Below are 25,188 nucleotides of genomic sequence, written 5' to 3' on the forward strand. Positions count from 1 at the left end.
TTGGAGAGAGACAGCCCTCAGAAAAAGAGGGCTGATTCTGGGGGTTTATGAATGCTTACAACAAGCAAATGGAAATAACTGATATAGTGTGGGGGCATGAGATTCAAAGCTGTGGGGTTTAGGGAGGGAGAGAAAGAATAATTCAGAAATGACAATGAGGCCCTCACACCAGGGCCTTGACATATGAGACATGGGAGAGAAGAACAGCTGTCACTTGAAAGGCCTGGAGATAGAGCAGAACTCCTGGAGGAGAGCAAGAGATCTGTTGGTGCAGGAAACGTGAAGCGAGTGTACAACAGCAATATTCAGGAAGTAGGATATTTTGCTAATGGTATACTGTGAGTTCCAGAGGACACAATGAAAGGATTTTGGAAATTGGGAAAGAAAGGGGAAAGGGGTCAATGTGGGGATATACAGAGTATATAGGGACAAGAGTCTAGGTGATGGGGGGTGACCTGAGAGTCTTGGGCCTCTCCTGGTGACTGATATAAAAGGAAAGTAGGGCATAATGGGATTAGTCCTGGTGGTTTCCTAGGTAGATTATTGTAAATATGGAGGGAGAGAGGGTTTGGGAAAGGCAGATTTATCAAGAGCAGCCAGAGATTTTAGACCTGTATTAAATTTCTGTTGTCATAGAACAACAAACTTAGAAACTACCACAAACTTAATGGCTTAAAACAGTACAAATTTATTATCTTACTGTTCTGCAGCTCAGAAGTTCCACAAGGGTCTCATTGGGCTAAAAGCAAGGTGTCAGTAGGGTTGCATTCCTTTCTGGAAGCTTCAGAGGAGAATGTTTCCTTGTGTTTTCAAGCTTCTAGAAGCTGCCCCTATTTCTTGGCTTGTGGCTCTCTTCTTTCACCATCAAAACCAGCAACACTGCATCCTTCTGACTTTTCTGTCTCACAGCTCTCTGACCACAGCCAGGAAAGGTCCTCTGCTTTTAAAGACTCTTGTGATTACGTTGGACCACCCAGATAATCCAGCATAAACTACCCATCTCAAAATCTTTAACCTTGATCGCATCTGCATAGTCCTTTTTTGAAACATATTCACAGGTTTCAGGGATTAGGGCGTGGCCCATTTAGTGGGGCCATTATTCTGCCTACCACAGGGTCCCATCTTTCTTCCTGTGGATACTAGTGTGAGGCCTAGTGCAGGGTGGTATAGGTTCAGGGTTATGGTACCTGGTTCAGTGTGTAGTTCACATTGAGACTCAGCCTTGGGCTCTTCCTGCAGCTTCAGATCTTTTATGGGGCTCATTTGAGGCTGGGGACAGGCTCAGGCCTCAGTCTCATGTCAAAAAAGGGTTAAGGTGCTCATGTATTCTGTGGACCAGATCAGTCCATCACATGAAGAGGGAGCTCAGACGTTATTTGAAGAAATACATTAGTTGAATAATTGCAGTAGTCTTGCGTGCCACTAAGAGAGCTGTATAAATATTTCAGTTTTTGTTTACTTAATGAGGCTTCAAAAATACCTCACGTCTAGACATCTGACAGTCTAGAATTTTGGTAGCATTTGATGTTTGTCTTGAGCCAGCATCTTCTTTGGTTCTAAGAGGTCTGGTTCATGAGACTTTGGTGTGGGGTGTGTTTCTTGTTCTTACTGTCAATTTTAAATTTAAGTTGGTCTTAGAAACTGCTGTGGAGTCAAGAATGTTTTTCATCTTGCTAATATTTTATATAGAGGTGGACTAATGTTCCCATTCGGTATTGAATAAATTGAGAACTACTGTTAAATTTCATCTTTACTCATACGTTAAATAATTAATTTTAAAAGTATTTCAGTCTTTTTTTACAAGTTAAAATTGTTCTCTTAGAAATACTTACCTTTTTAGCTATAATACAAACAGTAATCTGCAGAAGCAAGTTTGAATTTTTCATAAATGGTGATAAATATAGTTAAGTATTGTTGGGTTTTGTATTATACCAGTCAGTTAAATTTCAGCACTACTTTTAATTAATGTTAATAGATCCATCAGTCCCAGAAAGATCTGTGATATCAGATTGAACTAACCTAAATTCCAAAGTAGGTCAGTGGGTCAATAGGTTATTAGGTTAGAAAAGGGTTTATTGTGGTTTCCATTTTTTAAGCCCAGGTTCTTGAGTTAAACCTTTTTAATGAATAATTTAAAAATTATCAATAATTAGATGAAATTTAAAGTTTTTTCTTTAAGTTACATGAACAGTACATAGGGAAATAGTCTCTGTTACTCATGTTTTTTAATAGTAATGTGTTACTTTGTTACTCATGTTTTGTTCTCTGGAATGGATAACATGTATCTTAAGTTTTTATGGTAGCCAGGGCTCTAGTATTGGACAATTAAAAGAAAACAAACATTAAAAAGGCAGCAGTTAAGTTTTTCTGATTATAAAATAATACATGTTCTTGGAAAAATTTTAGAAAGTGCTAAAGAAAAACTAAAAATGGAAAAAATCCATAAGCAAATTACTCAGGAATAACAACAGTTGGTACTTAAACATATTTGGATTTATGTTTGATACATTTTAATGCCACTGTTAACTGCTGTTGGATGTTTAAATCTTCCAAGCTTTACTATTTTAAATAATAGTGCAATGAATATAAAACTTTGGCTACATCTCTGATTATTTCCTTTTTTTTTTCAAAATGAAATTACTAGGTCAAAAGATGTAAGTGCTTGAAGTTATTGACACTTCTCACCAAACTTTTTTGAAGAAAGGGAGTCCTAATTTACTCTCTTAAAGCATTGTTCAGTGTCTGTTTCATATCTCCATCACCAAACTTATCAAACTGTTATTAAATGTAATAGACACTTTAGAGTCATTTTCTTTTCCACAGTGCAGTGTTGACATTGTCAACTTCTTAAAGCACTCTTTTCCTTTAATTTTAGTGACAAATAATCCTTCCTGGCTTTCTTCTATATCTTTGGTCCTTTTCCATCTAGTTGATACTATTATTAACACTAATCATACTTAAAATTTATTGAGCATTTGCTGTTTTCTATATACTGTCCATACTGTCCAAATGTGTAACATAGTTAATCCTCAAAAGAACTCTATGTGGTAGGTACTACTATTATCTCCATTTTAGAAATGAAAAAAATGATGCACAGAGATTTAGTGACTAGTCTCAGACTCATAGCTAATAAAGGGGCTGGTCCATAATTCACACCCAGGAAATGTTTCTAGAGCCATTTCTTTACATTGTTTTTCTGCCTCCTCCCCATTTTACTAGCTACTCTTCTGCCTGTCTGTAAAATATTAATTTTTCATCAGGTTTCAGTCTTAGCCTTTTTTTCCCTAATTTTATAAGTTTTTCCTAGAGAAGCCCATCTAATCATTATCTTTAATTTACCTATTTACATTGATGGCTCCCACTTTACATCTTCACCCAGTTCTTTCCGGAATGCCAAACCCACATTTCCAACTGCCTACTGGACATTTTTCCTCTTGCATGTCCCATAGATATCTTAAACATAACATGTCTAAAACTGAATCCATCATTAAAAGTGTTTGTGAGGTATTTGTTACATAGTGATTAAGAGCATAGTTCAGGCTAAACTGTCAGGGTTCCTATCTTAGCTTTACTGCTGATCTTGGCCAGCTTACCTGTTCTCTTTGTGTTTCAGTTTCCTCATCTGTAAAATGGAGATAATAATAGAGCCTACCTCATATGATTGTTGAGTCTTAAATGAGAGAAAATTTTGGAGAGTGCCCAATACGTAGTAAATGTTCAATAAATGTTAGCCACTGCTTTCAACACCTTTCCCTCCAACTACCCTCCAACTTACTCCTCCTGTGTTACCTATCAACCCACAGATGTGTCCAAGCCAAAATCTGAGTGATATTCTTGACTGCTTCCTGCCCCCAGCTTCTGTTAATCAGTGACCAGATTCTATCTAGTCATCTCAGGATCTATTAAATTTCCTATATTTCTTTCTATAATCTCTGCTTCTATATTATTTTACCTGAACTATTATAATGCTCTACTTCTACTAGTCTCTCTAATTCTAGTCGAGCCTCCTTCCATTCCATTCTCTGTGTTGTAGCCAGTATGATGGTTCAAAAGAACAAATGTCTATTAATGTCACTTTCCTGCTTAAAACCTTTCAATGTCTTTGTTGAGGGGGCGGGGGTGTTGGGAGTTACCTTCATGTGACCTTTCACGATCTACTCACCTCACCATTATCATCTCTTACCACAACCTCTGTTACCCCCTGTCCTTAGGTTTTTGCCCTAATCATAGGAAACTACTTGTAGTATTCTAAAATCACAGTTCCTTCTCATGTCTTCAGACCTTTGCATATACTGTTCTTTTGGTATAGATCAAATTTCTCTATCTCTTTGCCTGGTGAACTGTTATTTTATTCTTCACATCTCAGCTTACGTATATCAGTTCTCCAGGAGGCTTCTTTAACTTCTTTGTCACTCCCAGTGTGTGCAGAGAGCACTTTGTGGGTTCTCTGGGAAGTGCCTCAAATGTAGTGGCTGTGTCTATTTCACCGTTTCCAAACTACCGTCAGCGTCGTATCAGACACTTACTTGTATTGGTACTCAGTAAATATTTGCTGAATGATAAATATATGAAGTAGAATTTTTAAGGAATCACTAATATTTAACTATAATATGTTTTTACTTACGGTTCTTTGATTTCTAGCCAGGAATAATTTTTACATTTATTAGCCGTTTGTTTTTTTCGTGGCTCCTCATTTAGTTATACTCTTTGTTGTTTGTTTGTTTGTTTGTTTTTAGCTGGGTTTTAACCTTTTTTCAGATAACTTTTAGAGACCATTATATGATAAAAATATTAACCTTTTGAAGTGCTGCAAATATTTAAGCCTTTTATTTTGGTTTTAAAGGGGGAGTTTCCATTTGTGTTTATCTGGTTAATAATTGGTATCCCTATATATTATATCCTTTAGTCTTCACAACAGTTGCCTTAGGTAAGAAATCTGAGGCTTAGGATAACTAAGTAAATTGTCCAAAGATTTTCATCCATGCTTTTCTGACTGTAAACTCATGGTCTTAACTTCTATACTTACTCCTCCAGCATGCTGGATTTGTTAGGTGCTTTAACTCTGATGAGTAACTCGATCCCAAAGTACTTAAAACCAAGTAGGACACTAGGATCTGCATCTGAATTTTGCTTCATGCACATTTTAGGAATTAAGTTCTATTGCTCTGGTGTTTTTGACTCAGACCTCTTACTTTTGTTTGAGTCCGTAATCTCCAGGGATTTTTTTGTTGTTGCCATCAAAAAAATCCCTTTTTGTACTCAAAAATACCCCCTCTTTTTTTTTTTGCTATCAAAAATATCCCTCCTTCTTGCTGTCATATTACATATATAGCAAATTCTTGGTTTTTAAAAAAAATTCTAGAATGGACATTGGATGGGTCAGAAGCAAAGTATGAGGGTAAAGTTTTGCATTAACTTTGGTGTGGCAAGGTTGGGTTGGTCTTGGTTAATTCAGTTATTCACAATGATTATTGAGTTTTTAGTATTTGTCAAATATTCTGACAGGTCCTAATAATAGATGAATAAGTGAAGCTTCACTCCTGCTTTGAAGGAGCTCATGATTTAGAAGAATGTTAAAAATGAGAATGTTATAGTGATATCTCAGTTCTACAATGAGAAATAGTAAGAATACAGCAATTCCTGATTTTCCTTGTTAGTGAAAGAACATTTCTATCCGAAACTGACAAGTTCCTGAAGTTCTTTCCACACCAGAAATTTTACCTTTTGATTAAATTTATTCCTAAGTGTTTTATCCTTTTGATGCTGTTATAGATGACATTGTTTTCTTAATTTCCTTTTCAGATTGTTTTGTTTTTAGTGTATACAGAAATGCAACTGAGTTTTGTATATTTATTTTGTGTCCTGCTATTTGATGTTTATTAGCTCTAACAGTTTTTTTTTGCTAGACTCTTTAGGGCTTTCTACATATAAGATCATGTCATCTGTAAAGAGACATAATTTTACTTCAAACTTTCCAATTTTGATTTCTTTCACTTCTTGCTTAATTGTTCTAGATAGTACTATGTTGAATAGAAGTAACGAGAGTGGCCATCCCTGCCTTATTCCTCTAATCTTAGAGGAAAAGCTTTCAATTTTTCGCTGTTGAGCATGATGTTAGCTGTGGAGCTTTTCATATATGGCTTTTATTATCTTGAGAAAATTGCTATCTATCCCTTGTTTGTTTAGTGTTTTTACCATGAAAAGGTATTGAATTATGTCAAATGCTTTTTCTGCCTTAATTGATACGATTGTGTGATTTTAATACTTTGTTCCTTAATGTGGTGTATCACATTAACTGATTTTTGTATGTGGAACCGTCCTTGTACCCCAAGGATAAATCCCATTTGGTCATGGTGTATGATCCTTTTAATATGCTATTAAATTTGGTTTGTTAATATTTTGTTGAGGATTTTTGCATCTATATTTATCAGGGATATTGTAGTTTTTACTTGTGGAGTCTGTCTGGCTTTGGTGTCAAGGTAATGTTGGCTTCACAAAATAAGCTTGGAGGTGTTTCTTTCCCTTCAATTTTTTGGAGGGGTTTGAGCAGGATTGGTGCTAATTAATTCTTCTTTACATGTTTGGTATGATTCTTCAGTGAATGTTTGGTCCTGGCTTTTCTTTGTTGGGAGGTTTTTGATTACTGATTCAATTTTCTAATTAGTTATAGGTATGCTAAGATTTTCTGTTTCTTCATGATTCAGTCTCGATAGGTTCTATATTTCTAGGAATTTATCTGTTTCCTCTAGATTATCCAGTTTGTTGGCATTTAATTGTTCATGATAGTTTATTATGATCCTTTGTATTACTTGGTATCAGTTGTAATGTTTCCTCTTTTTGTTGTTCTTTGCTAAAAACACTTTTTTTCTGCTGTTTTATTTATGCTCTATTTTGTTTCTGCTTTAATCTTTATTATTTCCTTCCTTCTGCTAACTTTGGGCTTTTTCTAGTTCCTTGAGGTATAAAGTTAGGTTCTTTATATTTGACATCTTTCTTCTTTTTTAATGTAGTATTTACCACTATAAACTTCCCTCTTAATGATGCTTTTGCTGCATCCCATAAGTTTTGATGTTTTGTGCTTTTGTCTCAAAATATTTTCTAATTTCCATTTTGATTTCTTCTTTGACCCATTGATTGTTCAAGAATGTGTTTAATTTCTACATGATTTGAATTTTCCAGTTTACCTTGTACTACTGATTTCTAGTTTTATTCCATTGTGGTCAGAAAAGATATTTGATAAAGCATTTCAATCCTCTTAAATTTGTTAAGACTTGTTTTGCTACCTGATGTGATCCATCCTGGTGAATGTTCCCTGTGCATTTAAGGAAAATGTGTATTCTGCTCCTGTTGGGTGGAATATTCTGTTAAGTCCATTGGTCTGTAGTGTTGTTCAAGCCATCCGTTTTCTTGTTGATCTTCTCTGTCTAGGGTTCTGTCCATTATTGAAACTGGGGTATTGAGATTTCCTACTGTTACTGTGTTGTTGTCTGTTCCTCAGTTCATTTCTGTCAATCTTTGCTACAAATATTTGGGTGCTTTGATGTTGGGTGTATATATATCTATAATTGTTATATCTTCCTGATAAATTTGACCGTTTTATTATATAATGTCCTTTTTGTCTCTTGTGACAGTTTTTTACTTAAAGTCTGTTTTGTCTGATGTAAGTATGGCCATTTGTGCTTTCTTGGTTACCATTTGCATGGAATCTCTTTTTCCAGTCTTTTAGTCTCTGTGTGTCCTTAAATCTAAAGTGAGTCTTGTAGATAGCATGTAGTTGGATCTTGTTTTTTTAATCCGTTTACCTACTTTGTCTTTTGACTGGCAACTTTAATTCATTTGCATTTAAAGTAATTACTGACAGGGAAGGACTTACTGTTATTTTGTTCATTGTTTTTGTCTGTCTTGTAGCTTTTTGTCACTTTTTTCCTGTCGTGTCTTTGTTTGTGTTTCATTGTTTTCTTTTAGTGACATGCTTTGATTCTTTTCTCAATTTACTTTTGTGTATCCTGTATAGATGTTTTCTTTGTGCTTACCATGGGTCTACATAAAACATCTTATAGATTTAACAATCTATTTTAAGCTGATAACAACTTAACTTCAGAAACTCTGCTCTTTTACTTCACTCCCCCCACCACACTTTATCTCTGTCACAAATTGCATCTTTTTATATTCATTATATATGAGTATTCATTAACACATATATGTGTGTATTCATTAACATATTTTTATAGCTGTACTTATTTTTATACTTTTGTCTTTTAACTTCTATAGTAGAATTAAAAGTGATTGTTGTAGTTTTTTTTATTTTTATTTTTAAGTTATTTTCTTTTAGAGACAATTTATAGAGTTTAGCATTTGTTATATATTGGTTTGACCAAAAAGTTCATTTCGGTTTTTCCATAAGATATTACAGGAAAACCCAAACAAACATTTTGGCAAACCCAATATATTTTTGTGACAAAGTTATAAATTTTGTTATGTTTCAAAATTATTTTGAAACCTTTTTCATGATAAATGTCTATATAAGTTGAGTAAATCTAACACATGTTTTTCTTGTTTAAACAGAATTCTGAGACTGATGGTCAGCCATACAGAAGAATACATTGAACTTACAGTTTTCTGAAGAATCAGTTCAAAAGATCCCCAAAATACAAAAGGTAATGAAAGGGTTGTATCTTGGAATGTACTTTGAAATGACACTTGCCCAGGAAAATGGGAATTACAACCAACTTAAAAGATTTGAAGATACTGACATTAAGAATTTCCTCAATGAGGACTTCCCCAGTGACACAGTGATTAAGAATCCTCCTGCCAAGGCAGGGGACATGGGTTCGAGCCCTGCTCCAGGAAGATCCCACATGCCGTGGAGCAACTAAGCCCATGTGCCACAACTACTGAGCCTGCGCTCTAGACCCCAAGAGCCACAACTACTGAGCCTGCGGGCCACAACTACTGAAGCCTGTGCACCTAGAGCCCGTGCTCCACAACAAGAGAAGCCACTGCAATGAGAAGCCCACGCGCTGCAACGAAGAGTAGCCTCCGCTTACCGCAACTAGAGAAAACCCGCGCATAGCAACGAAGACCCAACACAGCCAAAAACAAATAAATAAATTTATTAAAAAAAAAAAAAAGAATTTCCTCAGTGAAATGCCCCAACCTGATATCCTTACAATAAAGTTCACAGGATCCCATCCTTAAATATGAGCTGTAGCCAAAGATCACTAGACATTTTAGGAAAGCCTCTTTTGTGAGAGTCAAAGACCAAACCAAAATAGAAAATACCAAGTTAGGGGAAATGGAGACCAGGTAGGCAGGTAAAAATGGAAAGAAACACAAAACTGTCATTTAATAGTTTGAGAAATAAGAGGAGATGCTAAATCCATGAACATGAGAGAGAAAAAAATAAGAAATGAAATCAGAAATGGAAAACTCAATGGAAGGTCTAAAAAATGATACTGATGTTGAAAGTTAAGCAAAGAGAAAATGAGAGAGAAAAGATAAGAAAATTGGGGCAACTGTCCAGGATCTCCAATGTTAAAAAAAACAGGAGCTCTAGAAAGAGAATAGAGGGACTAGAGGGGAGAAATACAGAATAGTGAATGATTCAGCAAAACTCTCCAGAAATTAGAGGACACACATTTCTAGGTAGAAAGAGCCCATAGAGTGACCAATGCAGATATGAAAATTAGTCCAAAATAGGGCATATAACTGTTAAATTTTGTTAAACATAAAACTACATCTCTGATAGTTTAGTCCAAGATCTTTTCTCTACTTTTCCAGCCAGTTGATAGACATGCTATATTTAAGGGAGAGATAAAGGAAGAGCTTCCAGAATAAGAAAAATAATAGGCCACATATAAGGGATCAGTAATCAGAATGGCTTTGGACTTCTTGATCCCACACTGGAAACTAGAAGACAGTGGAGAAGGGTGTCTCCACTGAAGATAGAAGGGAAAAATGATTTCCCTTCATAATTCTGAGGGAAAAATGATTTCCAACTCAGTATTCAGAATCTAGCTAGACTGTTGATTAAGGATAGACCAATGCCAGTTTTAGACTTGTGATGTCTCAAAAAAATTTATCTGCCATGTTTCCTTTCTTGGGCAGTTAATGTAGGAGGTACTCAACAAAAATAAAGAAGTAAATTTAAAAAATGAAGCCGTAGGATACAAGAAACAGGGAATGCAACTTACGTAGAGACCCAGGAAATCACCAGGATGATAGTGAAGAGTGATCCCAAGATTACAGCTGGTCACCAATGATAGTTATCCATTCCCAGTAGGGGTAGGTCAGAAGGTGCCAGGAGAAATAGCTGCAAGAAGATTAAATTGGTAGAATCTGTAATGTATTTGAAAATATTAAGAGTAGATTTAGACAAGGAAGAGTTTAGGGCTGAATTGTAAGTATGTATTTAGAAAACCAGGTAAATAACAAAACAAAACAATGATTAACTCTAGGGAAAGCTATTCCAAAAAAAAAATTGTAGTATACCATATGGCTTAACTGTGAATTGTATTTACAGAGTCATAATAATGTTAACTCTGAATATAACCACCTAGCCAAAATCACGGTATTGGAAATTTGGGCACGCGTGCGTGTATATGAGGTAAGGATGGGGGAGTCAAAGCTAAATTATTATTTTTTATAGTGGAATTCAGTAGATGATGGCTTAAAAAAAAAGACACTTTAGAGAGCAAAAGCAAGCACTTTTAATAATTACATTGGGGACAGCTCAAATAAATTGGGAGTGTATAGGCATCCTACCTAAAACAGAAGGAATCAAGAAGTAATAAAGTAAAAGTTATTAGAGATAGGGAGTTAACTACCAAGGGAAACAGTTAAAGAGATGAAAGTGATTGAAAGTAGGAAATGGGGATCAGAAGACTTCTGATTTTTTAAAAAGTCTTGTAAGACTGGATACTTTAAACTCTGAACAAGTATACATTTGTGAAAATAAACACTTAAGTTTTAAAATGAGAGAGCGGAATGAATTAAAGATGTTGGAACACCAACTGTACACAACAACTCTGACAAGTGGTTTTTCTGTGAAAGGGAGCAGAAAAGGAGGGCTGTCCCTGAAGGGGGTTGCTGGGTCGAGGAAGTTTTTGTCTGTGTTTTGTTTGTTTTTTTAAGGTAAAATACTAAGATGTTGATAGAATATTCCAGTTATAGAGGGAGAAATTAGTGATGTAGAAATGGAAAGCTTTGAGAAGTGACAGCAGGTGGGATTCAGAGGACAAGATACTGATACTGCATAATTTATTTTTAATGCAGAATGTGTTATATTGGATGTAAGAGTTCTTTTCCAAAGATGGACTGGCAAGCACTGAGATTTTCTGTTAATTATGTGTAATGTTGCATGCTGAATTTAAAACATACCTGCTTCCATATTTTGCAAAGTTTGAATTGCTTAGAAGGTTTGTTAATACCTGCCCATGTGATAAATGTTTTAAAACTTGTTTTTAAAATGATGTTTATTTAAAAAAATGCCATCCTGCCCTCCACTGTGATAAAATAATAATGTGGTGCTTACTCAGCTGGGAATTCATATCATTGAATGACTTTGAGCTCAAGTTGCTTAAGTAAAGGAGCATTTGATTCCTAGCAGTAACTTGATCCTTTATCATTTCATTTGCTCCAGTGACTGTAACTGATCCTTTTAAAGACAGATTATTTCATACCATAGTGGTCTGTTAATATCAATATTTAAGGAAAAAGACTTTTAATAATATTTAATCTGTATTAGATCATCTACTTGAAATTCCTTGCTATGAGTAGGGACATCGCATGTCTTCTAAAAATGACTCCTTAGAATCTATGGATGAGCAAGTGTGACTCTGCCTAGTCTTTTTTGTACTGAAAGTGTGAGTCCTAGGATAGACCCCACACAACACCTTTGGCTGCTCCCACATTACCACTTTGTTTTGTTAAAGTTAATTCGACACCATGTAAAGAAGTCAAGAGGAATCTCCTAACAGTTGCTTTAGAGTACTTAATTGGGCCTATTTCACTTCTTCCTTTATCTTTCCCTTAAATATAGCATGCCTATCAATTGGCTGGAAAAGTAGAGAAAAGATCTTGGACTGAACTATCAGAGATATAGTTTTATGTTGTTCAGTTAGCTGGACAACAAATAGTGTTTGGAAAAATATTGTTAACCAACAAAAGTAAAATAGCTTAATAAAGCATCAGTCTATCTTCTAACGCGTTTTGGATTCACTTCCCTTATAGTCAGCATAGCCTCTCCTATATAGTATAAGTTCTTATTCTTGGGGTCTTTTTTTCCCTCTAGTTTGCCCTATTTCTACCTTCTGATAATTAAACAAGCATATACTTGCTGCCATATAAGGCTCAGATCTGGTCTTTTAACTTTAAACTGAAACTGTTCTTTTTTTAATTCACTCAAATTGGCTGTGTTACCTTTGCATTGTTCTTTTTGTTCTAGTGATAGAACCAACCTCTGTTATTACCATGATGCTAAGTATGTCTGTTAGACCAGAGGGCTGTACTTAGGTGATCTTTAAAGTCTCTTCTAACTCTAAAATTCTGTAATTTTCTGTTCCATCTGCTGATGTTGACCCAGACACTTAAAATCACTATTTTATCCTGGAATTAGTTCTTTTTATTTTTCCTGACTCCCCCACTCATTATCTTTTAAGAACTCTTAGCCCTTCACAGTTCTGCTTCTGCAGCCATAACCACATGGGCAACCCAGCATCATTTATCAAGAGTTATTCTCTCTTCCTCTCATGAATGTACATTTAAAAACAATGATAGAGTATTATAGAGTCTCATATCCTTTAATATTCTCTCATTTAGTTAGAGTTACACAATAATTTACACTATTTTCTAAACTTTAATTAAAAAATAATTCTTATGCCTCAAAACTGTTAGGATATTTATTAGAGTTAAGGTGGTTATTCAATATTTAACTCATGACTATAAGATATAAGTATCTTATATGGGTAAAACCTGCTTTATACTTTAGCAAAACTGTATAGAATATAGAGAGATAAATTTTAGGCTTATGACTGAGTTTTAAAGCAGTAAATTTTAATCCCTTCGATGTGAGTATGAAACTTTATAATAAGGCTCTTCTCTGCTTGACTTGCCTTCACCCCTTTACCACTCCTGTTGTCTCTCACTTTATGCTCTAGTAATTAGAACTTTCACTTGTAATATGCCTACATTTTTCTCTAAAGAGAAAACTTTCTCAAATATGACACTCTCTCATAAATGCCTGTGCCTTTGCAAATCGCTTTTCTTGTGGCTTAGAATCCCTTCAACTATTACCTCTTCCTGTCCTTTAGTCTGTTATTTCTCAAACTTAAATGGTCATACAAATCACATGAAGACCTTGTTAAAATGTAGATTTTGCTTCAGTGGGACTAGAGTTGGGATCAAGATTCTGTATTTTAACAAGCTCTCAGATGATGGTGATGGTCTCTGGAGCACATTTTCAGTAACAAGAATCTAGACTGCCTAACAAACTCACTGCCATCAAGAATATTTCCTCTGACTGCCCCCGCCCCGACCAATATACCTTCATCATCCCTTTTATTATAATTATTTAGTTATCCATCTCCCTCTTTAATTGCAGATTTTTGCCTATAGTGATTGTGTCTCTCATCCTTCTATTTCCAAAGCTAACTATACTGTTTAACAGAAAGCAGGCTTTCAACAAATGTTTATTGCCCACTAGCTGGTGTTATTATAGCCTACTTACATAGGCTTACATATGTAGCCTACATAGTCTAATATATATACTGAATGTTAAGAGTGGCTTTTTAATTTCCACTATTTTGTTATAGAAAGAAAATGAATTGTGGTCTTCAATTTTTTTTCCCCTGTTGTCCTTTTTTTAAAAGGAAAAAAAGCCTCAAATGTGCCTCAGCTAAGTATATTTGCTTGAACATAATGTTATAGCCTTCAGTAGAAACAAAAACATTTTGAAGTCTCTATGAAAACATAGTGTTTCTCAAATTACTGTGTTTGTAGACATAAGTTTTTTAGAAAACTAATGACCATTTATTTTTCTTTCCACCCAAGGAGAAGTACAAATGTCTACTACAAGACGAAAACGTAATATGTTATGTTGTTTACCGTAAGCTGTAGTAAAATGAGCTCACTTGTTGACAGGTATGTTTTTAGAGACTTGTTTATTTTGAATTATATAAAGCTATTTTAAAAATTCACTATTAGAGTAATGGTCTATATCAAACTGATAAAAGGAGTGTTATGCTTAAGCATAATTACTGTTACATTTACCTTCTGTACCGAGCAAATTTCATGTAATAGTAAGTTAGGTATATTATCTAGAGCCAAAGTCAACAGCATGAGGCTTGTGTTCTGAATGGATCTTGAACTGTGATTCTGAGTGATTTGGTCAGAACTGCTCTGAAATAAATTATGACAATTGCAGATGTTTCCTTGGCACTTTGTGGAATCATCTGTCTCCTTATCTATTGGTTCTAACTTCAGCCCTTTAAGCATCTTAGCATTTGTGACTCATGAGAGGTGACTATAATTAGGATTTCATTAGTTGAAATTATAATCTTTAAATCTTACTATTGGGAAAAGGATGGGCCTCGTTTCTTTGATTTAAAGACTTTATTTTTTATTTTTTTACATTTTAACATGTCTGACATTGGGATTCATCTTACAATTGGCTTATAGTTTAATTGGTGGCATTTTTTTCTTTCATAGTGGCACATAAAATAGTAAGTCTTATAGTCAGTGATGTCTTAAATTAGATGAAATACAGTACCAGTTTTTTAAAAATACCTGCTCTTTGACAGATAATGTACAGAGCACTTTTTATGTCTTACTTCATTTAACTTCACAATAATTCCATGAGATTTTACAGATGAGGAGTCTATAGGCCAGAGAGGTTATAAATAACTTGTTTAAGGTCACATAGTAAGTAATAAGGTGGAGTTATGACTTGTATTGGTCTGACACTAAAGTTCCTAAAGTTCCTGTGCTTTTATTATAGTGTAATGTGTGATTCTTCCATAGGGGATTCTTTAAGAGTTTTGTAGCTAGAGTTGTGCACAGAAGTGACTTTGACATCTAGGGACAGCTTTCCTCCCTTTTCTGTGAGGTAAATAGTGAAGGTATGTACTCTATCAGAGCTTAAGACTTAAGGGGCAAGGAGTTTCCTCAGGGAGGCCTGCCTGCCACTGCCATGGATGTGGGCTGTGCTATAGTTTCAGGTGGAATCTATGTGTAGTCTTTTCCTCAGAAAGGATGTTTCTTCACTACTCCTGAGAGATTAAATATGATTTTGGCATTATGCTTCTGAATGATTGTCAGTTCCCATTCTAGACAGTATGACCTGTAGGGACAACATCTGGGTGTTCAGACATAAAGCAGTGGTTCTTAATATGAGTTCATTATCTCTCTGAATATCATGAAAGTTATGGACTCTCTTCTCAATAATGTACATTTACATACAGAATTTTTTATAAATTTCATTGTATACATGGAACCCCAAAAGTCTACTCATGAACCTCTATGATACGAGATTTGTAGATGATCTCAGTTGTGGGGCTCGTAGGCACTTTATAGGCCACAGAAAGATGTGGTTGAAGTGAATAGTGAGTTCATGTAAAAGCTCATATCACTTGCAACTATTCACTATTTCCCCTTAGATTAAGGAGGTAGCCACCAGTGCTCTTGATTTCATTTGTTAGAATGCTCTTCCCCTTGGTCTTCCCATAACCAACCCCTTCTTATTACTTAGATCTCAGGCTCAAACGTCCCCACTTCAGCAAGTCCTTCCCTAACCACTCAGACTAAAGTAACCACCCAGTAATTAAAACATCACCCCTTTTAAAAAAAAATAAAATTCATACATTTTCATGTTGATTTGTTTCTTTCTACTAGAAAATAAGCTATATGAGAGCGGGGACCTGTATGTCTAATTAACTGCTCTGTAACCATGTCCAGATCAGAGCCTGGTACATGAGTGCTAACAAATATTTGTCAAATGAATCAGTACTGAATGAAAATATATCAGTATAAGTTAATATGCTAGATATTGTGATGTTTCTGAGTGATTTGTGTTTTATAAATGTCTCAGAAAATATTTTCAGAAATAATGTTTTTTAAATGTGCTACTATAATTAAAAATAATTTCAAGCGAATCATTTTATATAATGGCAAATATACTGACTTTCTATAGATTTTCACTGGTTACTAAAAGTTTGGAATAAGATATTTAACCTCTGGTAAAGTTAAATTCTTGTTTATTGTAATAAACTTTTTAAAATGTAAAACATAGTTGAACTTTGTTTGTCTATATGTGTTAGAAAACAGGTTGGTAGTTACTGAGTTTGAATTTATGCAATCCATAACTCTACAAAAATCCTAGGATATAACTGATTTGATTCATACGTTGTTTTAGTATTGCTGTTGCTTAGTGAGTCTGCCCTCTTATTTTCTCTATCCACCTTCTTTTTCTTTTAGAGACGATGGTAGTATTTTTGATGGGTTGGTGGAAGAAGATGACAAGGACAAAGCAAAAAGGTAGTTCAACTTCAGATGTAAAATAGTAAATAAATGAATAATAAATAAATGTAATAGTAAATCAGTGATTTCCAAAATCTATCTGCCTTAAGAACTTAGATATGTTAGAAAGGTGGAAGAGTTTAGAGTATCAGTATGTAGTTTATAAACTAAATAAAATTATCCTCTAAAAGTGCCCTTCTCACCACATTATATTATGGCACATAATATTTACATGACATCACTGGGGATGTTAGCCTTCGTCACTTGACTAAGGCAGGGTTTGCCTAGATTTACCATTGTAGTTACTATTTTCTGTTAACCCACTCTATTCTTTGGAAATAATTTATTTAGGATAACACACCTTCAGAGTAGGGATGGGGGAATTAAGCTTCACCTCCCATAGGAGGGGGTATCTACACATATTTGAAATTCTTCTGTAAAAAAAAAAAGTCTCTTTCCCATTTATTTATATCTCTATGGACTCATGTATATTTTGTATGGACTCATGATTTATTTTGTACTTTAGGTTATACTTCAGTGCTATGTTATTTATTCTGTTGCTCAGTTTGTTCCAGCTTTGGCCTTTGGGAGGTCTTTCAGGGTGGGCTTCTGTGTCTTTTGACATGCCTCCATTCTCCAACAGAAGGGAAAGTGGGTGATGGAGAGTGGGCGTGGTGGGGAAGAATTGATGGAGAGGTATCATCAAGTAGGTGACAGGATGGGATCTAGAGCCGTGGTGGTGATGGTGGGGGCTTGACCTTAGATACGGGCCTTGATGGTGATTACAGTATCAGGAGGGAGGGTCCAGAGAGCATTGCAGCCAAGTTTGTAGTCATTGAGGGTAAGCAGTAAATACTTTATGGCTTTTTCCCAGCCACATTGAACTACTTGGGTGCTTAGACACGAAGGTAGAGAGTGTTGTAGCCTTACATACAGATACAAAAGATAAACATATAATAAGCAGTAGTTCCTAAATGTCTGTATTTAGCAAAATAAAAGGTACTGGGATAAGAAAAATATTCACATAACCAGGTAAACTGCTAAATTCTTAAATGAATGATTAAAATATATCTGGGAAGAAGATTTTGAGGAAAGCTATACAACTTTATTCAAGGAAATAAAAAGACCTGAATTTGAAGCTAAAAATATATCGGATAACTCCTTTCCCTTAACTTCAATCTAGTGGGGGAAGGTTCTTATAAAATATTTCAGGGTAGAGAGAAAGTCACTGATAAGGTGGGAATAATCAGTCTTGCCTGAATGAAGAGGGAGAACTTTGAGGAATTAACTTGGACAGATTTAAAGGCCAAGTTTAGAGATGGATAAGGTGAGCTAAGGGTATTCTGTTCGCAGAGACTTTGAAGGTTTGATCGTGTTTTTAGGGGACCAAAAATGCTATGGCTGTGGGAAACCTTGGAGAAAGAGAAGGCCTCATAATAATGCTGTCAGAATTAAATGGACCATGTTGAACGCTGACATCTGTGGCCTGTTACTATTGAGGTCATCACAAGGGCTGAGTACGTCCAACCTGAACGTAACATGAAATAAAGTTGCTTTAATGGGTGTGATCCACTGGTAGAATTGGCAGTGATATTTGATTTCTGTATATTTCTTATGCTGGAGTTAAGATGCCTGTTTTGAATTATTACTTCATGGTAACTGTATGATCCTGGGCATATTCTCTTTTATGCCTGAGTTGTCACACTTGTAACATGAAAAATAATAAAGTCTACTTTGTAGGAATTAAATGAAATTTCATATATGTTTCCAGTAGTGCCTAACTTATATACAACAATAATGGTTCTAAATTTTACCCATGTCTTCAGATATTTCATATATAAATAATTCTCAGATGCTTATTTCCTACTTACTCCTTTCTAGAGGAATATAACTAGATCTGTATGTCTAACTTCCTCTAGTATGTGTCCTTTAAAATGTCAAACAGGCAATTTCACCATATTTAAATTCTCCCCAAACCATCTGTCTACCGAAACTAATATCTCGTGTTATATTACACATTGATAAACAGCATTATCAGTAACTTGGGAATCCTCTTCGATTTTTCTTTTGCTTCCCCACTCCAAACTAAATCTGACTTACCTAGAATTGCTAGTTCTGCCTGTTAACCCTCAGACCCACACTGCTCTGTTAACACTGCCACTGCCATGGTTTATAGCCTAGGATATTGCAGTTGCCTCCTAAATGGTCATCTGGCCTCCAGTCTTGTTTGGCATACAGTAAATTTCCAGTAGTATTTGTTAAATGAATTTGTTTTGCCAAGCACTGATCTTTTCATTACTCTGGTGCTAGAATGGTCTTAACAAGCAGTTCTGTTCATGTCAGTCATTTCTTTGCTTAAAACCTTTTAGTGCCTTCCCATGGCTTTCACTATTAAACTAAATCCTTTTGTGCAGCATAAAAACTTCATGATTTTTTCTTCCAGTACTTATTATTCCTAACTGCCACCCACCCTCCTCCCCCAACTCCAGCATAGCTGGCACAGAAAGCTTGTACACTAGGTACATTAGCCATGCTGAGCTACTTGTGAGAGGTGTGTGGCCCTTTTTTTTTTGGCCACACCGCACAGCATGCAGGGACATCAGTTCCGTGACCGGGGATCAGACCCGGGCCCCCTGCAGTGGAAGCGCAGAGTCCTGACCCCTGGACCGCCAGGGAAGTCCTGTTAGGTTTTCATCTTCGTGCAGGTTTCCTGTGTCTGGGATGCCCTGCTCACACCCCGCCACCATCCCTTTCTCACTTAGCCTTCATGACTCAATTCGGCACACTTAGGAGGTTCCATAGGTATTAGGTGGATTTCTTGAAAGGGCATCTTTCTCTAGTATCCCTAGTCCTTATTAGCACAGCCTCTGTCATTATAACAAAGCGCACTCCATGTTTGGTGAGGGAGTCAGTTAATATTTCTGTTATGTTTCTTAAGAGGTTTGAACAGTTGTATTTTTTCCCAGTACTAATACAGAATAAATGCTCCTCCTTTACTGAAAAAAATTAAATTAATAGAATTATCCTCTGACTTTTTGGGATCTTTTGGGAAAGTAGTGTACTTTCTAAAATGGAATTCTAAAATCTGACTTCCCAAAGCAGGTAATTAGAAGTATTATGGAATGATTAATTGCTCTGTAAATAATTGTGTTTATCTCAAGAGTTCTCAGTGCAACTAAGAATTTGCTTCTAGTTACTGCTTCACATAGAACAGTGGGAATTATTCCTTTAGCACATATATTTTGAGCGCTTACTGTTTGTTAGGTGTTATAACGCTTAAGTGCTTAGATGAAAAAACTGGGGCTCTGTTATCAAGAAGCCTACAACCCAGTGGAGAGACAGCTATGCAAAAGAGTGGTTACAGCTCTGTGTTGGAGGCTGGGATGAAGGAATAAAGAGGAAGAATGTGTGGGTAAGCCTGAGGGTAGGGAAATTTTCATTTTTAGATTTCTGTTTATAATTTAAAACTTACAGGAGATGGATAACTTTCTCCTATTCAATAATTTTTAATGATTTGTACTTATACATTATATGTGCTTTCAGAAACTGTATCTCAGTAATATTCATAATAACCTTATAAGGAAAATACAGATTCTTGGTAAATATTAGATTAAATAAAACCTGAGATTTGAATGTAGTTTGTCTTACTGATATTTTCATAAAAACATGTATGCCGAATGCTTAATATGTAAAAGTTTCTTTAGTGGTTAAACCAAGAAGAAAAATTATTGCCCTAATTAACTGTATATTGTTGGTAACCTAGAATATAAATATTTATTACCATCTGTATTGACAGAAGTACATGCTCTGTGGTTGTGTCTTTATTGAGCACTGTATTAAACTATTTGTGTCATTAAATGGACTGTTTGAAAACTGGTTATCTAATTTTTTATTTCAACAGAGTATCTAGAAACAAATCTGAAAAGAAACGTAGAGATCAGTTTAATGTTCTCATTAAAGAACTGGGATCCATGCTTCCTGGGAATGCTAGAAAGATGGACAAATCTACTGTTCTACAGAAGAGCATTGATTTTTTACGAAAACATAAAGGTACATTTTTAACTTTGTAAAATGGATTTTTTTTTTTGAATAATAACAGACTGTCTCTTAAAGCATAATGTGATGGAATCTTGGCAGTGATGGCTTGAGACGGTATGCTTCCTAACCATTTTTAAGAAAAGGAAATAATTGCCTTTTTAAAGATTTCCTGGTATATTCTTTCTTTCATTCAACAAACATGTATTTAGTGCCTACTAGTATATCCTAGATTCTTGTGGTGCGGGGTAACAGTCCTGGCTCTCAAGTAACTCAGGCCAAGGGAGACAAACATATAAACAGCTAATTGCAATGCAAGTAATTATAATGTGAGTAGTGCTCGTAAACTGTAAACTTTGTGTGAGAACACAGAGGAAAGAATGTGTCAGGGAAGTCTTAACAGTTAATTTTTCAACTGAGTCTTCCTGTTAGCTTAAGAAAAACAGCACTTCACATGGAGGAAGTAGCATGTGTAAAACCAGAGAAGCAGGGAGAGTTCAGTTTAACTGGAGCATAGTTTGAGTTGGAAAGTTATGGGTATATTTGAAAGAGAAGCAAGAGTCAGATCATGAGAACTTTATATGTCATTTTAAAAGATTGCTTCAGTGTATATTTAGGAAATAAATACTGTGTTTTAAAGTGATTATTTGTTAATCAAAGAAAATCACTTTGAGTAAATGTCATGAAAAGAAAATTTTAAAGAATGTTAAGTATTTTGGTACTTAATAAATGCTACTTAATAGAAAATAGGTGAAAAACTTGTAAAAGGACATTTCTTTTTCAGATGGAAATGAAACTGCAGAACTTCTCAGAAAGAGAATTTGTAACTAGTACCTCTATTTCTTGCTAGCTCACTCTGTGATACATTACTAGCCTGGTTTATGCTCCACCACTGTTTAAAATTATTTTTTGTTAATTTCATTAATGCCATGACCCCCCCACACGCTCTGCTACCAATAAATCGGTAGCTTTTTCTTATATTTCATCCTCTTCTGCATCTCTGAAGCACTGGAAATTTTCATCCATCCTCCACTGGCTCCCTTTTCCCTTGGCCTGAGATACACTGTACTTCTTCATTCACCTCCCCCTCCCAGCTGAGCTAACTTCTTTCCTCTTTCTTTTTCTGCCCTCTGAACACGACATTTCTCAAGGTCTTGTCTTTTGTGCTCTTGCTTTCTCTATGCTCCTTCCCTTAGTCTCTCCCTTAGAGAGCTTCCCTCTCTCTTAAACTACTAAATCTATATTTTTAGATGCAAACTTTTCCGTTTTTTTTTTCCAGGTAACTTCTGGGTCTTTGTTTTATGTGTCCTCAGACTCAATGCATCTGAAGTTGAATTCATTTTCATTTGTCAAGTCATCTTTTTCTCTCAGCTTTCCTTTTTCCATTTTCACACCACTGTCCTTTCAATCCCCTGGGACTCAAACCTGAGAAGAGTTTTGCATTTTTTTCATCTTCCGTAGTACAGTATCACAGTTGCCAGTTTTGTTGATTATTCTCAAAATTGCTGGTCTTCATTTTTATTGCCACCATTATCATTACATTTTATCTCTACAAATAGTATTCTCACTAACTTCAGTGCCCCTTGTTAGATAGCACACTCATTCCTCAGACATTGTAGGAGTTCAGTAAATGATTGTTGAATGAAATGAAATAATATACATGCATATTTATTTCCCCCTGACAATAGAGGATTCATTTTGGCATTTAGATATTTTTTTCAAAATTGGGTGTATGATTCTCACACCAAAAAAATTTACCTTAAATTGAAAGGTAATTCTTATATACTTCTTACTCTAAAAATAAACCTGGGTTTAACTAAACTTGATGGGATTTGCTTATGGATTTAAGTCCTTTTTCCTGAATGTATATAATGTGAATTTGAAAAGCATGACTATGTTCCACAGAATTAGTAGCTGTACTTCTCAGTTACTCTTCATATCTAGTACAGGCATTTCCAATATGCCAAATTTTGGGTGCCAATTTAATATGCTATATTTATATATCTGGTAATAGAAAAATCAAAACAACTTAGTCCATTTTTTTCACTGCAACGTAGAGTATATTTTGTAGAGTAAACTCTGTGACATAGATTTTAATTTTACTTGTTTGTTTTAATATGTCCACATTTAAAAATGGAAAAATATTACCTAAATAGTTCACATTTCATCGTTTATGAATAGTTTTCTCATAACTAAATCCATTAGAAGTATGTTGCAAGATAAACTGTAATTATTGTGTTAAAATGTGTGCCTTAAGCCAGGGATCTGCAAATTTTTGAACCACTAAGAAAACATACCAGAGGACACTAAGCAGGATTACTCTGGGTTTATTACTATAAAGTTTTTGCCTAAAATTTTATTTTAGTCTCCTTGATTAATTAAGAATAGAATACCTTAGACTGGAAAGAATCTTTCTGCCTGGCAATAGGCAGGCCTAAAGTCATTCTTTTTTTTAATTTTTTTTTTTTTTTGGAGTGAAATAAAGTCATTCTTTTTTAAAAGCAGACTGACTGATCTCCTTGGCTCCTTTCCTCCAGGTTCACGTCCTTATGTCTGCTCTAGGTGCTACCGTTTGAATGGCAAAGAAAGGAAGGGGAAAAAGAATATATTCCTAATGCTTGGTCTAATCTGCTTGTTCTGATTCTTGTTTGGTCATTGTGTAAAGCAGGAAGCAATCTCAGGCCTGTCAGCAACACAGGTTCTCAGAGCTCCCCAAAGAAAATCCAAAGAGACTGGTATTTTCAGGAGAGCAAATCTAAGGAGATAACTTGCTACATTAGCTCAAATATTTCATCATCCCCAAACTTGGACCTCCTGATAACCTACCTAGACCAATGAATGTTATTGACTATGGTTTAGAGTGGGAGAAGGGAAGGCAACTTGTAGGACTTTTGTACCACCACCCTCTCCCTGTGTGTGGTTGGACTATACCGCTAATGTGTCAATCTGTTTACAGAAATCACTGCACAGTCAGATGCTAGTGAAATTCGACAGGACTGGAAACCTACATTCCTTAGTAATGAAGAGTTTACACAATTAATGCTAGAGGTATGTCCAGATTTAATTTTTGAAAAGTTTTATTTTCCTTAAAAAAGAAATCACAGGGGTTACCAATTTTAGTATAGTTTTAACAATATTAATTTAATATTGAAAAATCTTAATTCAGTGTAAGTCAATCAACTATCTCTTCAGTTAAAATTAACTGATATAAGTATTGTAAGGAAATAGTACTATGTGGTAAAATAATGCCAAATCTTTGTGGTTTCAATATCATCTGAATTTTTGAGAGGCTTAATAAAAGTCAGAAACCTATAACTACCAAGTTCTCTACCTGGACCACAGTAACATTCAAATGAAAAATAAAATATATTATTCATCACATACTAAATATTATTATGAAATGTATTCTACTAGACAGTAGGATTTTTTTTAACAAATTAAAATCCACCTACACACAACATAAAATGGTAATAAATGAAGTATTTTGAAAATATTAAAATAATGAAATATACATTGAAAGGCAACTCTTCTCAATTCAAATAGAAACGTCTAAAACGAAATAAGTAGATGTTCTTTTGCAACAAAATTATTTTTGAAAATAATTCAGGTCATATTTGCTTAGAATTGCAAAACTTAATAACTCATACAATCAATTATAAAATCCACAAAAATTTTGAGTCACTCATACCTATCTATTTTACTTTTTTACTTTTTAATCATTTCCTATTTACATTAATAAGGTGTCATCTATGCACACAAAGTACGGAGTTCAGTATCAGATTTCCATGAAAACTTACAATAAGTTTACTTTGGTGGTAACAGTTAAGGACAAGAAAAATACATACTTTGGTATACTTTGGTGGTAACAGTTAAGGACAAGAAAAATACATATACAGAAGAAGGTAGACATGGAAGAAGTAGAGGAAAGCACTTGAGGTAGGAATATACAGAGGTTGTTAAATAATTTACATTTCTTATTCTGTTTGTTTGGGTCTGTTATTTTAGAACTTAAGCATTTTTCTGTGTGGTGTATGTATATGTAATAGCCATGTCTCAAGTGTCTTTGTATATTGACTAAAGCCTAAAGCAACATTATTTTGCAAATTAATGAACTATTTTTCTATTTATACTTTAGGTGGAACAGTTAATTGCTGGATTAATTAAGTCTTTACCTATTCAGCAGAAATGCTACCGTATGAAAATTTGTTGGAGTATAAATACATTGTATATATATTTAAAGCTGTGCTTAAAATCTGAAAAATAACTGAGCACTTTTCACATATTACCTCAGTGAATCCTTACAATAATCTTCTGAAGATAAACTATTTGTATCCCTTTCTAACTTTCAGATGAGGAAATTGAGGAACAAAGGGATTATGAAATTTGCTCAAAATAAAACAGTAATTAGCTTAGCTAGGATTCACTGCAGGAAGACTAGCCTCTGGTCCCTGTGGCCCCAGCCCTTGAGCCCACTGCCGCTCATGAGACTTCTTTTCAGTGAAGGCTAGCCGTGGCACAGGACTTCTGGCTTAGTAACCAGCAGTCAACTCTTTAACTTAGTGGACACTTAAGTTACAAACCAAATAATAGTTCCAGTTTGGTTAAATTTTTTCTCCTCTTAAAAGTAGTTTGCCATTGTCC

At 34.9% G+C, this 25,188-nt stretch overlaps 1 protein-coding gene across 24 annotated transcripts in view; it reads left to right on the forward strand.

Annotated features, from left to right (window-relative positions):
• The window catches only part of CLOCK (clock circadian regulator), a 130,318-nt gene that overhangs the window by 56,678 nt on the left and 48,452 nt on the right, over positions 1-25,188 (forward strand). For 21 of the 24 annotated variants that reach the window (XM_082390160.1, XM_082390147.1, XM_082390151.1 and 18 more), the window contains 5 exons: positions 8,566-8,657; positions 14,050-14,139; positions 16,471-16,530; positions 20,414-20,562; positions 23,504-23,595. In XM_082390160.1, the coding sequence (XP_082246286.1) occupies positions 14,093-14,139; positions 16,471-16,530; positions 20,414-20,562; positions 23,504-23,595 (348 nt within the window). In that variant the 5' untranslated portion in view covers positions 8,566-8,657; positions 14,050-14,092. Of the gene's footprint in view, positions 1-7,631; positions 7,661-8,565; positions 8,658-14,049; positions 14,140-16,470; positions 16,531-20,413; positions 20,563-23,503; positions 23,596-25,188 lie in introns of all 24 variants that reach the window. The other 3 variants (XM_082390167.1, XM_082390150.1, XM_082390161.1) reach the window with 2 other exon arrangements.

This window comes from Balaenoptera borealis, assembly GCF_965194805.1.
Source record: "Balaenoptera borealis genome assembly, chromosome: 4".
Taxonomy (NCBI): Eukaryota; Metazoa; Chordata; class Mammalia; order Artiodactyla; family Balaenopteridae; genus Balaenoptera; species Balaenoptera borealis.